Genomic DNA, 17052 nt, shown 5'->3' on the forward strand with positions numbered 1-17052 from the left:
GGTACAGATCTGCACACCTAACTGCCTGATCGATCTGTACACCTAACCGCCTGACCGAACTGCACACCTAACCGCCTGACCGATCTGTACACCTAACTGCCTGATCGATCTGTACACCTAACTGCCTGACCGAACTGCACACCTAACCGCCTGACCGATCTGTACACCTAACTGCCTGATCGATCTGTACAACAAACTGCCTGACCGAACTGCACACCTAACCGCCTGACCGATCTGCACACCTAACTGCCTGACTGATCTGTACACCAAACCGCCTGACCGATCTCTACACCTAACTGCCTGTAACTGCCTGACTGATCTGTACACCTAACTGCCTGACTGATCTGTACACCTAACTGACCGACCAATCTGCACACCTAACCGCCTGACCGATCTGCACACCTAACCGCCTGACTGATCTGCACACCTAACCGCCTGACTGATCTGCACACCTAACCGCCTGACCGATCTGCACACCTAACTGCCTGTAACTGCCTGACCGATCTGTACATCTAACTGACTGACCGAACTGCACACCTAACCGCCTGACCGATCTGTACACCTAACTGACTGACCGATCTGTACATCTAACTGACTGACCGATCTGTACACCTAACTGCCTGACTGATCTGTACACCTAACTGCCTGACCGAACTGCACACCTAACCGCCTGATCGATCTCTACACCTAACTGCCTGTAACTGCCTGACCGATCTGTACATCAAACTGACTGACCGATCTGTACACCTAACTGCCTGACTGATCTGTACACCTAACTGCCTGACTGATCTGTACACCTAACTGCCCGACCAATCTGTACATCTAACTGACTGACCGATCTGTACACCTAACTGCCTGACTGATCTGTACACCTAACTGCCTGACTGATCTGTACACCTAACTGCCCGACCAATCTGTACATCTAACTGCCTGACCGATCTGTACACCTGACCGACAGATATGTACAGCTAACCGCCTGACCGATCAGTACAGCTAACCGCCTGACCGATCTGTACACCTAACCGCCTGACCGATCTGTACATCTAACCGCCTGACCGATCTGTACACCTAACCGCCTGACCGATCTGTACACCTAACTGCCTGTAACTGCGTGACTGATCTGTACACCTAACCGCCTGACCGATCTGCACACCTAACTGACCGACCGATCTGTACACCTGACTGCCTGACCGATCTGTACACCTGACTGCCTGACCGATCTGTACACCTGACTGCCTGACCGATCTGTACACCTGACTGCCTGACCGATCTGTACACCTGACTGCCTGACCGATCTGTACACCTAACCGCCTCACCGATCTGTACACCTGACTGCCTGACCGATCTGTACACCTAACTGCCTGTAACTGCGTGACTGATCTGTACACCTGACTGCCTGACCGATCTGTACACCTAACCGCCTCACCGATCTGTACACCCGACTGCCTGACCGATCTGTACACCTGACTGCCTGACCGATCTGTACACCTGACTGCCTGACCGATCTGTACACCTAACCGCCTCACCGATCTGTACACCTAACCGCCTCACCGATCTGTACACCTGACTGACCGACAGATCTGTACACCTAACCGCCTGACCGATCTGTACACCTAACCGCCTGAACGACCTATCTGTACACCTAACCGCCTGACCGATCTGTACACCTGACTGACTGACCGATCTGTACACCTGACTGACTGACCGATCTGTACACCTAACCGCCTGACCGATCTGTACACCTGACTGACCGACAGATCTGTACACCTAACCGCCGGACCGATCTGTACACCTGACTGCCTGACAGTGTATTATTAGAGTCCGGCATGAGCCTATGCTCTGTTGCAATGAACAGCATCAATGACACCTGAACACATCCAATTATCAGGAGCCATTGCAAACCCTAGGTGGTCATCCTCTAAGAGACCCTCACTTAAGGATGGCCATCGGATCACCCTCCATCACTGGTTACCATCGATGGCAATGGTGCACCATCAATAGCGCCAAACTGAGATGGGAGCCTGCGTGCAGACTCCTGGTGGGAGCCCACCTCTCCATGGCACAGTAGGCTCCGGCACTGTGCCAAAGTCTACTGCACATGCGCAGGTCTCCGGAAACATGGCGTCTGCCATGTCCTGGAGACTAATTTCACTACTGCGCATGCGCTGCGGCCATTTTGGCTGTGGCGGAAGCGCCCGACGCAGGACTCCAGAAAATAAGAATTTACTTACCGATAATTCTATTTCTCGTAGTCCGTAGTGGATGCTGGGGACTCCGTAAGGACCATGGGGAATAGCGGCTCTGCAGGAGACTGGGCACAAAAGTAAAGCTTTAGAACTACCTGGTGTGCACTGGCTCCTCCCCCTATGACCCTCCTCCAAGCCTCAGTTAGGATACTGTGCCCGGACGAGCGTACACAATAAGGAAGGATTTTGAATCCCGGGTAAGACTCATACCAGCCACACCAATCACACCGTACAACTCGTGATCTAAACCCAGTTAACAGCATGATAACAGAGGAGCCTCTAGAAAAGATGGCTCACTACAGCAATAACCCGATTTTTTGGTAACAATAACTATGTACCAGTATTGCAGACAATCCGCACTTGGGATGGGCGCCCAGCATCCACTACGGACTACGAGAAATAGAATTATCGGTAAGTAAATTCTTATTTTCTCTAACGTCCTAAGTGGATGCTGGGGACTCCGTAAGGACCATGGGGATTATACCAAAGCTCCCAAACGGGCGGGAGAGTGCGGATGACTCTGCAGCCCCAAATGAGAGAACTCCAGGTCCTCCTCAGCCAGGGTATCAATTTTGTAGAATTTTACAACGTATTTGCTCCTGACCAAGTAGCTGCTCGGCAAAGTTGTAAAGCCGAGACCCCTCGGGCAGCCGCCCAAGATGAGCCCATCTTCCTTGTGGAGTGGGCATTTACAGATTTTTGGCTGTGGCAGGCCTGCCACAGAAATGTGCAAGCTGAATTGTACTACAAATCCAACGAGCAATAGTCTGCTTAGAAGCAGGAGCACCCAGCTTGTTGGGTGCATACAGGATAAACAGCGAGTCAGATTTTCTGACTCCAGCCGTCCTGGAAACATATATTTTCAGGGCCCTGACAACGTCTAGCAACTTGGAGTCCTCCAAGTCCCTAGTAGCCGCAGGCACCACAATAGGTTGGTTCAGGTGAAACGCTGAAACCACCTTAGGGAGAAACTGAGGACGAGTCCTCAATTCCGCCCTGTCCGAATGGAAAATCAGATAAGGGCTTTTACAGGATAAAGCCGCCAATTCTGACACGCGCCTGGCCCAGGCCAGGGCCAACAGCATGACCACTTACCATGTGAGATATTTTAACTCCACATATTTAAGTGGTTCAAACCAATGTGACTTTTGGAACCCAAAACTCTACATTGAGATCCCAAGGTGCCACTGGAGGCACAAAAGGAGGCTGTATATGCAGTACCCCTTTTACAACGTCTGAACTTCAGGGACTGAAGCTAGTTCTTTTTGGAAGAAAATTGACAGGGCCGAAATTTGAACCTTAATGGACCCCAATTTTAGGCCCATAGACACTCCTGTTTGCAGGAAATGTAGGAATCGACCCAGTTGAATTTCCTCCGTCGGGCCTTACTGGCCTCGCACCACGCAACATATTTTCGCCAAATGCGGTGATAATGTTTTGCGGTTACATCCTTCCTGGCTTTGATCAGGATAGGGATGACTTCATCCGGAATGCCTTTTTTCCTTCAGGATCCGGCGTTCAACCGCCATGCCGTCAAACGCAGCCGCGGTAAGTCTTGGAACAGACAGGGTCCTTGCTGGAGCAGGTCCCTTCTTAGAGGTAGAGGCCACGGATCCTCCGTGAGCATCTCTTGAAGTTCCGGTTACCAAGTCCTTCTTGGCCAATCCGGAGCCACGAATATAGTGCTTACTCCTCTCCATCTTATCAATCTCAGTTCCTTGGGTATGAGAGGCAGATGAGGGAACACATACACTGACTGGTACACCCACGGTGTTACCAGAGCATCTACAGCTATTGCCTGAGGGTCCCTTGACCTGGCGCAATACCTGTAGAGTTTTTCCCAACGGTTTATAATCATGTGGAAGACTTCTGGGTGAAGTCCCCACTCTCCCGGGTGGAGGTCGTGTCTGCTGAGGAAGTCTGCTTCCCAGTTGTCCACTCCCGGAATTGCTGACAGTGCTATCACATGATTTTCCGCCCAGCGAAGAATCCTTGCAGCTTCTGCCATTGCCCTCCTGCTTCTTGTGCCACCCTGTCTGTTTACGTGGGTGACTGCCGTGATGTTGTCCGACTGGATCAACACCGACTGACCTTGAAGCAGAGGTCTTGCTAAGCTTAGAGCATTGTAAATGGCCCTTAGCTTCAGGATATTTATGTGAAGTGATGTCTCCAGGCTTGACCATAAGCCCTGGAAATTCCTTTCCTGTGTGACTGCTCCCCAGCCTCGCAGGCTGGCATCCGTGGTCACCAGGACCCAGTCCTGAATGCCGAATCTGCGGCCCTCTAGAAGATGAGCACTCTGCAACCAACACAGGAGGGACACCCTTGTTCTTGGTGACAGGGTTATCCGCTGATGCATCTGAAGATGCGACCCGGACCATTTGTCCAGCAGGTCCCACTGGAAAGTTCTTGCGTGGAATCTGCCGAATGGGATTGCTTCGTAGGAAGCCACCATTTTACCCAGAACCCTTGTGCATTGATGCACTGAGACTTGGCTCGGTTTTAGGAGGTTCCTGACTAGCTCGGATAACTCCCTGGCTTTCTCCTCCGGGAGAAACACCTTTTTCTGGACTGTGTCCAGGATCATCCCTAGGAACAGAAGACGAGTCGTCGGAACCAGCTGCGATTTTGGAATATTGAGAATCCAATCGTGCTGCCGCAACACTACCTGAGATAGTGCTACACCGACCTCCAACTGTTCCCTGGATCTTACCCTTATCAGGGAATCGTCTAAGTAAGGGATAACTAAAATTCCCTTCCTTCGAAGGAATATCATCATTTCGGCCATTACCTTGGTAAAGACCCGGGGTGCCGTGGACCATCCATACGGCAGCGTCTGAACTGATAGTGACAGTTCTGTACCATAAACCTGAGGTACCCTTGGTGAGAAGGGTAAATTTGGACATGAAGGTAAGCATCCTTGATGTCCCGAGACATCATGTAGTCCCCTTCTTCCAGGTTCGCAATCACTGCTCTGAGTGACTCAATCTTGAATTTGAACCTCTGTATGTAAGTGTTCAAAGATTTTAGATTTAGAATCGGTCTCACCGAGCCGTCCGGCTTCGGTACCACAACAGTGTGGAATAATACCCCGTTCCCTGTTGCAGGAGGGGTACCTTGATTATCACCTGCTGGGAATACAGCTTGTGAATGGCTTCCAAAACTGTCTCCCTGTCAGAAGGAGACATCGGTAAAGCCGACTTTAGGAAACGGCGAGGGGGAGACGTCTCGAATTCCAATTTGTACCCCTGAGATATCACCTGAAGGATCCAGGGGTCTACTTGCGAGTGAGCCCACTGCGCGCTGAAATTAATTGAGACGGGCCCCCTACCGTGCCTGATTCTGCTTGTAAAGCCCCAGCATCATACTGAGGGCTTGGCAGAGGCGGGAGAGGGTTTCTGTTCCTGGGAACTGGCTGATTTCTGCAGCCTTTTTCCTCTCCCTCTGTCACGGGGCAGAAATGAGGAACCTTTTGCCCGCTTGTCCACGAAAAGACTGCGCCTGATAATACGGCGTCTTCTCATGTTGAGAGGCGACCTGGGGTACAAACGTGGATTTCCCAGCTGTTGCCGTGGCCACCAGGTCTGAAAGACCGACCCCAAATAACTCCTCCCCTTAATAAGGCAATACTTCCAAATGCCGTTTGAAATCCGCATCACCTGACCACTGTCGTGTCCATAACCCTCTACTGGTAGAAATGGACAACGCACTTAGACTTGATGCCAGTCGGCAAATATTCCGCTGTGCATCACGCATATATAGAAATGCATCTTTTAAATGCTCTATAGGCAAAAATATACTGTCCCTATCTAGGGTATCAATATATTTTCAGTCAGGGAATCCGACCACGCCAACCCAGCACTGCACATCCAGGCTGAGGCGATTGCTGGTCGCAGTATAACACCAGTATGTGTGTAAATACATTTTAGGATACCCTCCTGCTTTCTATCAGCAGGATCCTTAAGGGCGGCCAACTCAGGAGAGGGTAGAGCCCTTACAAGCGTGTGAGCGCTTTATCCACCCTAGGGGGTGTTTCCCAACGCACCCTAACCTCTGGCGGGAAAGGATATAATGCCAATAACATTTTAGAAATTATCAGTTGTTATCGGGGGAAACCCACGCATCATCACACACCTCATTTAATTTCTCAGATTCAGGAAAACTACAGGTAGTTTTTCCTCACCGAACATAATACCCCTTTTTGGTGGTACTCATATTATCAGAAATGTGTAAAACATTTTTCATTGCCTCCATCATGTAACGTGTGGCCCTACTGGAAGTCACATTTGTCTCTTCACCGTCGACACTGGAGTCAGTATCCGTGTCGGCGTCTATATCTGCCATCTGAGGTAACGGGCGCTTTAGAGCCCCTGACGGCCTATGAGACGCCTGGACAGGCACAAGCTGAGTAGCCGGCTGTCTCATGTCAACCACTGTCTTTTATACAGAGCTGACACTGTCACGTAATTCCTTCCAACAGTTCATCCACTCAGGTGTCGACCCCCTAGGGGGTGACATCACTATTACAGGCAATCTGCTCCGTCTCCACATCATTTTTCTCCTCATACATGTCGACACAAACGTACCGACATACAGCACACACACAGGGAATGCTCTGATAGAGGACAGGACCCCACTAGCCCTTTGGGGAGACAGAGGGAGAGTTTGCCAGCACACACCAGAGCGCTATATATATACAGGGATAACCTTATATAAGTGTTTTTCCCCTTATAGCTGCTGTATCTTTAATACTGCGCGTAATTAGTGCCCCCCCTCTCTTTTTTAACCCTTTCTGTAGTGTAGTGACTGCAGGGGAGAGCCAGGGAGCTTCCCTCCAACGGAGCTGTGAGGGAAAATGGCGCCAGTGTGCTGAGGAGATAGGCTCCGCCCCCTTATCGGCGGCTTATCTCCCGTTTTTCTATGTATTCTGGCAGGGGTTAAATGCATCCATATAGCCCAGGAGCTATATGTGATGCATTTTTTGCCATCCAAGGTGTTTTTATTGCGTCTCAGGGCGCCCCCCCCCAGCGCCCTGCACCCTCAGTGACCGGAGTGTGAAGTGTGCTGAGAGCAATGGCGCACAGCTGCAGTGCTGTGCGCTACCTTGTTGAAGACAGGACGTCTTCTGCCGCCGATTTTCCGGACCTCTTCTGTCTTCTGGCTCTGTAAGGGGGCCGGCGGCGCGGCTCTGGGACCCATCCATGGCTGGGCCTGTGATCGTCCCTCTGGAGCTAATGTCCAGTAGCCTAAGAAGCCCAATCCACTCTGCACGCAGGTGAGTTCGCTTCTTCTCCCCTTAGTCCCTCGATGCAGTGAGCCTGTTGCCAGCAGGTCTCACTGAAAATAAAAAACCTAAAACTAAACTTTTCACTAAGCAGCTCAGGAGAGCCACCTAGTGTGCACCCTTCTCGTTCGGGCACAAAAATCTAACTGAGGCTTGGAGGAGGGTCATAGGGGGAGGAGCCAGTGCACACCAGGTAGTTCTAAAGCTTTACTTTTGTGCCCAGTCTCCTGCGGAGCCGCTATTCCCCATGGTCCTTACGGAGTCCCCAGCATCCACTTAGGACGTTAGAGAAACTTAAGTATTAAAACATGGGTGCAGTGTGGGCCCCATCTACACCTCACACATTGCACCTATTATAGAAATACCAATGCAATATTAATACTTTCCATTTATTGGCGACCATGAGGCAGTGTGCTGTCACGATGGGCCTATATATAAAGGCCTGGAGCTGTATTTCCATCTGCCCCGTTGTAATCTCGCCCTGCCAGAAGGAAATGCATCTCAGTTGTTGGACACAGAATTTGTATAAAGGCGCAGATGCGGCCACGTCTGTATAAACCCCGGGGCATTGTGGGGGACTTACTGCCCTGGCTGCCCGGCCAATCAGATAACGCAGTCCTGATTGTGAAGGCCGGACAGTGTCCTGAAATCGGGACGGTTCCACTGATGTGCAACTGTCCTGATGTATGCGGGACAGTCCCTGGTTTAATGGATTTTATCCTGGCCGCTGGGAATGCTGAGCAGCACATCCGCCATTCTGATCCTCAAATACAGGATATGGGGAAGTGTGTGAACGGATCCCTGTGATAGGTGGAATTAATAAAAGACATTATTTCTTGAGGTTACTGCGGCTTTAAGTCTGAATAATTTTGTCACATATAAGAAGAATACCAGTAACTCCGCCAGTACGTTCTTCTTCCTGGAACCTCTGTACAGCGGAGGTGAGAGAGAAGCAAGTGGAAACTAGAAGCAAGATGAGGCTGCCCACCTTCATGCGGTTATTCAGGCGCGTTTCGCCGCCAGCAAGAGACATGTGTGAGACATGGTGTGAGAGCCGCTGGATCTGTCATGCTAAACCACAAGAAAGAGCCACACGCTAACTGCTGAAGCCACATGCAGATGGGGTTGCTACAGATATAACGAGATACACTAGGTCTGAAAAAAAAACAAGAAGAAACTGAATTTGCAGATTGTGTTGTTTAGCTTGGAAATTAACTTACATAACCGTCTCGTCTCGCCATCGGCTGCAGTCTGCCGTGCTAAACATTCTTATTATATGGGGTCTAATCTATATTATATTAAAGGTTTTTAGCTGTTGCAGTCGATTGCTGGTGGACTGCAGGTACAACTATGAACCATACGTCAGCCATATTGAAAGCCGGAAACCCTATTTGTCATTGTAGCTGTAAATGCGCGATTAGTATTCTTGTTACAGGGAGTGTTATTATGGTGGGAGATGTGTTGAAAGAGGCATGCATTTTCTAGAGGGAGGCTTCATGCCCTATCCCAAGATGGCCACCAAGAACACTACTAAGCATGCGCAGGAGCCATCTTGAGACCATGTGAGAGACTGTGTAGAGTGACATGTAAGAATCAAAAGTTGCCCACTTAGCTCCAGAGAAACCCGCGATTAGTATTACCTGCTGTTCCAGCATCCTGCACCAACTATCAGTTTGCAGTATACAACCAGCAGCAGGTGAGCTGTATGAAACCCCTCTCCGCTCAAGCTCTGCTCCATCACCAGTGCACATGTAACAGTGAGTACGGCTGTAGCTGCTATGTTTCAATACGGCAACACCACTGGTTCAGTAACTGGGCTGTGAGTAGTTTGAGTCATCTGCTGGTGTGTGCCGAAATAACTTTGCAATATTAACCCCTGCACACACAATATTACCAACAAGGTGTTTCCAGGAATCAGGTCCCCAGCAGTTTGGTGGGGTCAGTCACTAGAAACTGGAACATTGGGTTTAAAAAGAGAGCAGGCTTTTACATGGGATTCAAAATGGATCTAGACACCGCCATGGCTAACAAACATTAACACAATACTGCTTTGCGCCAAGGTGGTTGTATGTGTCCGACTGCCACCGCAGAAATTCGATGAGACAATCCATTAATTAATGTCCCATCAATGTATACAATCAATAATAAAATCAACAGAAAATCTACAAATAGTGCTTGCAGTGGCTGCCCGTGATTGAATGGCACTAACGCGTTTCACTACCAGTAGTGGCTTCCTCCGTGAGTTCCATGAGAATGAGTGCAAACACAGGATAGATGGGTTTTATGCAGGGGTGTGTATGACTATTTAGTTAATATTATGGCCAGTATGGTTTTACACTGAATAAAAAGTAACAAGGTAATTAATAGCCATGTTCTAGTGTAGAAACAGAGCCAACGCATTGCACTGGGACCCACCGCAGTGAAGGGGCCCACAGTCGCCAGCATTACAGTGAGTCACACTGAGGGGGAGATGTACTAAGCCTGAAAAGTGATACATTTCACAGTGATAAACTGCCAGCCAATCAGCTCCTAACTACCATGTCACTGGCTGTGTTTGAAAAATGACAGTTCGGAGCCGATTGGCTGGTACTTTATCACTGTGATATTTATCACTTTTCAAGGCTTAGTACATCTGGCCCTGAATCATTATATGCTGCTGCACTGCCACCGCCAGTGCACCAGGATCAGCTCAGCCCCAGCCTGCCCTGGCCTGCACACGGAAGCTAAATATGGTGATTGACTGTGCTCACGGCTCTGGACCGGCTGAAGGGGCAGCTCTCTCCTTCCTCCTCCCCGTTCCTCTTATCTCCTCCCCCCAGAGTGACACAGTGATGCTGGCTGCAGTGCAGCCTGGGTATACATGAGGGACAGGCTGCAGTCCGTCCCCGACCAAAGGGGGAGGAGGGTCCGCTCTCTGCCTTCTACTCCCCTCTTCTCTCAGCTCCTCCCCCCAGACTCAATAATGCTGCCTGGCAGGCTGCTGGTGCCAGCACCCAATGTCAGTGACTGGCCCTGGCGCAAAAGGAGAGGGGCATCACTTGTCCCCTCACTCGTTGGTCCTGGGCTTTGCAGCTGCGCTGTTGGCCAGGGAAAGATGGTTACCTGCTCCTCTGCACGCACAAGAATCATCATGGAGTGGATGAAAGGTTAGTTCCTCAATCATAGAATACTCACTCCCTTTCTCTCTGTCATCCACTGCCTCTCCCTGTCACCCACCGCTTCTCTCCATCGACCTCTGTCTCTCCATGTCACCCTCTCCCATTCACCAACTGCCTGTCCCCGACACCCTCTCTCCATCACCCACTGCTTCTACCTTTCACCGTCTCTCCATCACCCTCTGCCTCTCCATGTCACCCTCTTCCTCTCCCCATCACCCACCGCTTCTCTCCATCAACCTCTGTCTCTCCCTGTCACCCTCTCCCCGTCACCCTCTCTCCATCACCCACGGCTTCTACTTTTCACCCTCTCTCCATTACCCATGACACCCTCTCCCCATCAACCTCTGCCTCTCCGTGCCATCTTCTCCTTCTCACCCTTTTCCCGTCACTATCTCTGCCGTGTAACATATTATGAACTTGGGGTGCGGCAGCGGAGGGATGGGGGGGGGCAAAGCATATTGTTGCACCTGGGCTTATCACTGACAAGTTCCGCCACTGTGTGTAAGTACTGTAGTAGGAGTAATAGTAATATGAGTAAATATATATATAGAATCATAGTGAATTTGCTGACTGATGGTGAAGATTGTCCTGTAATGGTCCTGACAATATAGTAATAATGACAATTACAGGCTTAAAATAATAATTAAGGAGGTGAAAAAATGAAATCACCAAGGAGTCAACGACAGTAACACAACAGTGACATGAGATGATCAAGACAGTATATAGATGGGTGTAGGAATGATCGAGACAGTATATAGTTGGGTGTAGGAATGAGCGAGACTGTATATAGATGGGTGTAGGAATGAGCGAGACAGTATATAGATGGGTGTAGGAATGAGCGAGACAGTATATAGATGGGTGTAGGAATGAGCGAGACTGTATATAGATGGGTGTAGGAATGAGTGAGACAGTATATAGATGGGTGTAGGAATGAGCGAGACAGTATATAGATGGGTGTAGTATATAGATGGGTGTAGGAATGAGCGAGACTGTATATAGATGGGTGTAGGAATGAGTGAGACAGTATATAGATGGGTGTAGGAATGAGCGAGACAGTATATAGATGGGTGTAGGAATGAGCGAGACAGTATATAGATGGGTGTAGGAATGAGCGAGACAGTATATAGATGGGTGTAGGAATGAGAGAGACTGTATATAGATGGGTGTAGGAATGAGCGAGACTGTATATAGATGGGTGTAGGAATGAGCGAGACTGTATATAGATGGGTGTAGGAATGAGCGAGACTGTATATAGATGGGTGTAGGAATGAACAAGACAGTATATAGATGGGTGTAGGAATGAGTGAGACTGTATATAGATGGGTGTCGGAATGAGCGAGACTGTATATAGATGGGTGTAGGAATGAGCGAGACAGTATATAGATGGGTGTAGGAATGAGTGAGACTGTATATAGATGGGTGTAGGAATGAGCGAGACTGTATATAGATGGGTGTAGGAATGAGCGAGACTTATATAGATGGGTGTCGGAATGAGCTCTTTGGGGGGAACCTCGATATGACAAAGGCCCCTATTCAGCACGGATCGCAATAGTACAAAAATCGCAATCGAACTATTTTGTTACTACTGCGCTTGTGCTGCTAGCAAAGTGCAATTGCGCTTTGATTGGTGGGGGTGCATGACTGTCCCGTTGCGGGTGTGTGGTCCGGCCAACGCAGGCGTGGCTGGACAGTTTTCGTGCTTAAATTAATATTACAGAACAAAACAAACAAATTCAACCAAACTGCTCTGCGTTGTATCTAACTACCTACGTAAATGTCCCAGGAAACCACGGCGATGCTTTCTACCTATCTACTTTCCCCACACAAACTTGTATACGCGTCTTTCAGAGCAGCAAAGCTGCGTGAGAACTGTGGTCTCCTCCAAGTGCGGACGGTGTTAGAACTTATTAGGAAATCCTTTAAACTCATTCTCCAGATTCCTCCGGGATACTTAGACCCTCAGAAGCTGGGACGCTGCCGGATACACAGATCCTTAAAGGGCCAGGCCCCCTGAGGCTGGAATATCCTGAGAGGAAGTCGGGGAATGTGACAGGAGCCTGAAAATGTATCTGGTATAAATGGCAAAGTGGCTAGACTAAGGGGTGCTAAGTACCAGCTAACCAGCTCCTAAATGCCACGTCACAGGCTGTGTTAGGAGATGATTGGTTGGTACTTTATCTCCACCCAAGGCTTAGTACATAGACCCCTAGGTTTGGCCACCTCTGCTGTATACTAGTAACCATACTGCACTACTCACGGGCTCCTGGGACAGAAGATCACCCCAACGCATCCCACCCGGAGGCGCCATAATGTCATTCTCAGAGAACGGCATCATCTTGGCCTACGGCCCCACTTAGCGATCCCAAGATTCAATGTATTGTGCCACGGGGGGTTAGTAGAACAAAAAAGCCAGAGCACCCACAGTGATCATCTGGACCTCCCTACTGGGAACACTCCTGCAGGGGCAAAATGTAACATTGGCAAGAAGATAGCACTGGCAATATGAAGAGGAGACCTGTGAGGGCCATATAGCGCTGGACACATGAGCAAGAGACCTGTGAGGGCTATATAGTGCTGGACACATGAAGAAGAGACCTGTGAGGGCTATATAGCGCTGGACACATGAACAAGAGACCTGAGAGAGCTATATAGCGCTGGACACATGAACAAGAGACCTGAGAGAGCTATATAGCGCTGGACACATGAACAAGAGACCTGTGAGGGCTATATAGCGCTGGACACATGAGCAAGAGACCTGTGAGGGCTATATAGCGCTGGACACATGAACAAGAGACCTGTGAGGGCTATATAGCGCTGGACACATAAGCAAGAGACCTGTGAGGGCCATATAGCGCTGGACACATGAACAAGAGACCTGAGGGGGCTATATAGCGCTGGACACATGAGCAAAAGACCTGTGAGGGCTATATAGCGCTGGACACATAAAGAAGAGACATGTGAGGGCTATATAGTGCTGGACACATGAGCAAGAGACCTGTGAGGGCCATATAGCGCTGGACACATTAACAAAAGACCTGTGAGGGCTATATAGCGCTGGACACATGAGCAAAAGACCTGTGAGGGCTATATAGTGCTGGACACATGAAGTAGAGACCTTTGAGGGCTATATAGTGTTGGACACATGAAGTAGAGACCTGTGAGGGCTATATAGTGTTGGACACATGAAGAAGAGACCTGTGAGGGGTATATAGTGCTGGACACATGAAGAAGAGACCTGTGCGGGTTATATAGTGCTGGACACATGAAGTAGAGAACTGTGAGGGCTATATAGTGCTGGACACATGAAGTAGAGAACTGTGAGGGCTATATAGTGCTGGACACATGAATAAGAGACCTGTGAGGTGTATATAGTGCTGGACACATGAATAAGAGATCTGTGAGGTGTATATAGTGCAGGACACATGAAGAAGAGACCTGTGAGGGTTATATAGTGCTGGACACATGAAGTAGAGAACTGTGAGGGCTATATAGTGCTGGACACATGAAGAAGAGACCTGTGAGGGTTATATAGTGCTGGACACATGAAGAAGAGACCTGTGAGGGTCATATAGTGCTGGGCACATAAAGAAGAGACCTGTGAGGGGTATATAGTGCAGGGCACATGAAGAAGAGACCTGTGAGGGGTATATAGTGCAGGACACATGAAGAAGAGACCTGTGAGGGTTATATAGTGCTGGACACATGAAGAAGAGACCTGTGAGGGTTATATAGTGCTGGACACATGAAGAAGAGACCTGTGAGGGTTATATAGTGCTGGACACATGAAGAAGAGACCTGTGAGGGTTATATAGTGCTGGACACACGAAGAAGAGACCTGTGAGGGTTATATAGTGCTGGACACACGAAGAAGAGACCTGTGAGGGTTATATAGTGCTGGACACACGAAGAAGAGACCTGTGAGGGTTATATAGTGCTGGACACATGAAGAAGAGACCTGTGAGGGTTATATAGTGCTGGACACATGAAGAAGAGACCTGTGAGGGTTATATAGTGCTGGACACATGAAGAAGAGACCTGTGAGGGTTATATAATGCTGGACACATGAAGAAGAGACCTGTGAGGGTTATATAGTGCTGGACACATGAAGAAGAGACCTGTGAGGGTTATATAGTGCTGGACACATGAAGAAGAAACCTGTGAGGGGTATATAGTGCTGGACACATGAAGAAGAGACCTGTGAGGGGTATATAATGCTGGACACATGAAGAAACCTGTGAGGGGTATATAGTGCTGGACACATGAAGAAGAGACCTGTGAGGGTTATATAGTGCTGGACACATGAAGAAGAGACCTGTGAGGGTAATAGAGTATCATTTACAGTCACAGAACATTTGCGTTCTCCGGGACTGTGCTGGGTCAGAGAGGTACACGGTAATCTGCAGTACAGCAGTGCTGTGAGGAATCAGAATGAAGGAAGATGATACGTTAGTGCAGTCACAAGGCTAAGGATGGGGTGAGATTACGCAGCAGGCGTATACTATACTGTGTATATAAAGTGATATAACTCACAGTCACACATCCGCTGTCACTTACTCTGCCCAGGACGGTTCTCTGTGAAACTGGCATCGCTGTTCCGGTTGGCAGCCGCGGTGTCCAGCTAGTGCTGTGGTTACTGTGAGCTCCAGGAAAGCAGATTACAGGAGATTTAAGAGCCTGCGCTCTCTCCCACCCTCTCCCATAATAACCCCATTAGTGTCGCTCCAGTGCCAGCCAGAGGGAACACACAGAATCTAGACAGGGGTTCGCTTGTCCCCTACAGCCCATAAACTCAGACAAATGACTGACCCAGAAAGCAGATTGCCTTAAAATAATCTGAATGAAATAAATCTATTGAGATATACCAGTAGAAACTGAACGGACCTCCCCCTTAATGCATCAGGTCACCATCATTCTTATGTTGCTCACTGCATGCTGCCATACTACCTTGTAAATCTGCTGCACGTTGTAAGTCACTGACTTATATAAAATAAAGCTGTTGTAGCAGCCATGTACAGTACATGCAGCATAAACGCACATAGATGAAGCGATACCATTGTGACTGAACTGTGATCTCAGGGGACATGACCCCAACTGATAAATTATCATGGCCGCTTCCTGTCACAAAAACCACACACCCTTATCACATACACATTGGTGGGGTACATGCTTTCCTACTAACAGTACAATGGGGGGGGGGTATTATCTCCAGCCCCCCCCCCCCCCCCCCCCTCACCATGCAATTTACAGGCAGAGCGGACACAACAGCGCCCCCAGAGGCCAAATCATCATGGTGAATTATATTTAGGCTTCCATTTCATCCCTTTAATTCAGGACACGTAAGAATTATATACAGGTTCTGGAGCTGAGTTCAAGTCTGCATTTCACCTGGTTCTAATCAGACACAGAACCTGTATAATACACAGGTGTCCCAAATTACAAGGCTGACATGGCAAGCCTCATTATACTGCGGGGGGAAAGGTACTATGCTTTGGAGAGTGATAAAGTGTGGAAAGATAAACTAGCAGCCAATCTGCTCCTAGCTGTTGTGTTACAGACTGTGGAGTCTATGTAGTAAGAATTGGAGAGAGATAAAGTCCCAACCAATCAGCTCATCACTATCATTTTTCAAATACAGCCTGTAACATGGCAGTTAGGAGCTGATTGGCTGGGTCTTTATCTCTCTCCAAGTCTAAGTACATCACTAAGTGATTATTCTGAATGACATTGGAGCATGTAAGACGCACAGTTAGACACTGGGGGACATTTATGATAACTGGCGCTCAGAGAAAAGGGCGTGTTGCCAGTAACAGTCGGAAACTTGATTTCCTTCTCTATACTGTACTGATAGCAAGTCTGACTGGTTGCTACAGGTTACAGCACCTCGTAGCATAGTTACATCCATGACAGTTTGTTAGAGGGTTCCTCAAAATGTTTCGCTCAGGACAGAGTGAGCACCAGTCTTGTACTGGCAATTAAAGCTACACGGCTTACCTGAGGGTAAAACACATGATAAATATACCTGTGTGTTATCCTTGTGGTCTCTCCGGGAACGTCCAGCTCCACTGAACTCCTGGGAGAGCAGGTCACCCTCCTGGACCCCGCCCACATCACTAACGAAGTAGGTGGGACCCTGTGACAATGCTTTGGTTGGAATCCTGGCCCTGACGTGAGTCATCAGCAGGGGCGGAGCTACTGAGAAACTAATGAAGCTTAAGCTTCAGGGCCCTAAATCCCGGAGGGGCCCTTAATCCTGGAGGGGCCCTGCAGCAATTTATTTTTAAAAAGAGTGAATTTTTCAACAAAATCAATGGAGTTTTTCAAGTGTCTGTTATTAAAATAAGGTTATTATAGTGACAGAATCATC

General features: G+C 48.9%; 1 protein-coding gene across 2 annotated transcripts in view; it reads right to left on the reverse strand.

The window, feature by feature from the left end:
• Nucleotides 1-16813, reverse strand: part of SEMA4A (semaphorin 4A) — a 105589-nt gene extending 88776 nt beyond the window's left edge. The window contains exon 1 of one of the 2 annotated variants that reach the window (XM_063946845.1): nucleotides 16708-16813. In XM_063946845.1, coding sequence (XP_063802915.1) covers nucleotides 16708-16796 — 89 coding nt within the window. In that variant the 5' untranslated portion in view covers nucleotides 16797-16813. Of the gene's footprint in view, nucleotides 1-15242; nucleotides 15389-16707 lie in introns of those variants that run through there. The other variant, XM_063946850.1, reaches the window with a different exon arrangement.
• Nucleotides 16814-17052: the final 239 nt, after the last annotated feature.

This window comes from Pseudophryne corroboree, chromosome 12 (genome assembly GCF_028390025.1).
Source record: "Pseudophryne corroboree isolate aPseCor3 chromosome 12, aPseCor3.hap2, whole genome shotgun sequence".
In the NCBI taxonomy this organism is placed as follows: domain Eukaryota; kingdom Metazoa; phylum Chordata; class Amphibia; order Anura; family Myobatrachidae; genus Pseudophryne; species Pseudophryne corroboree.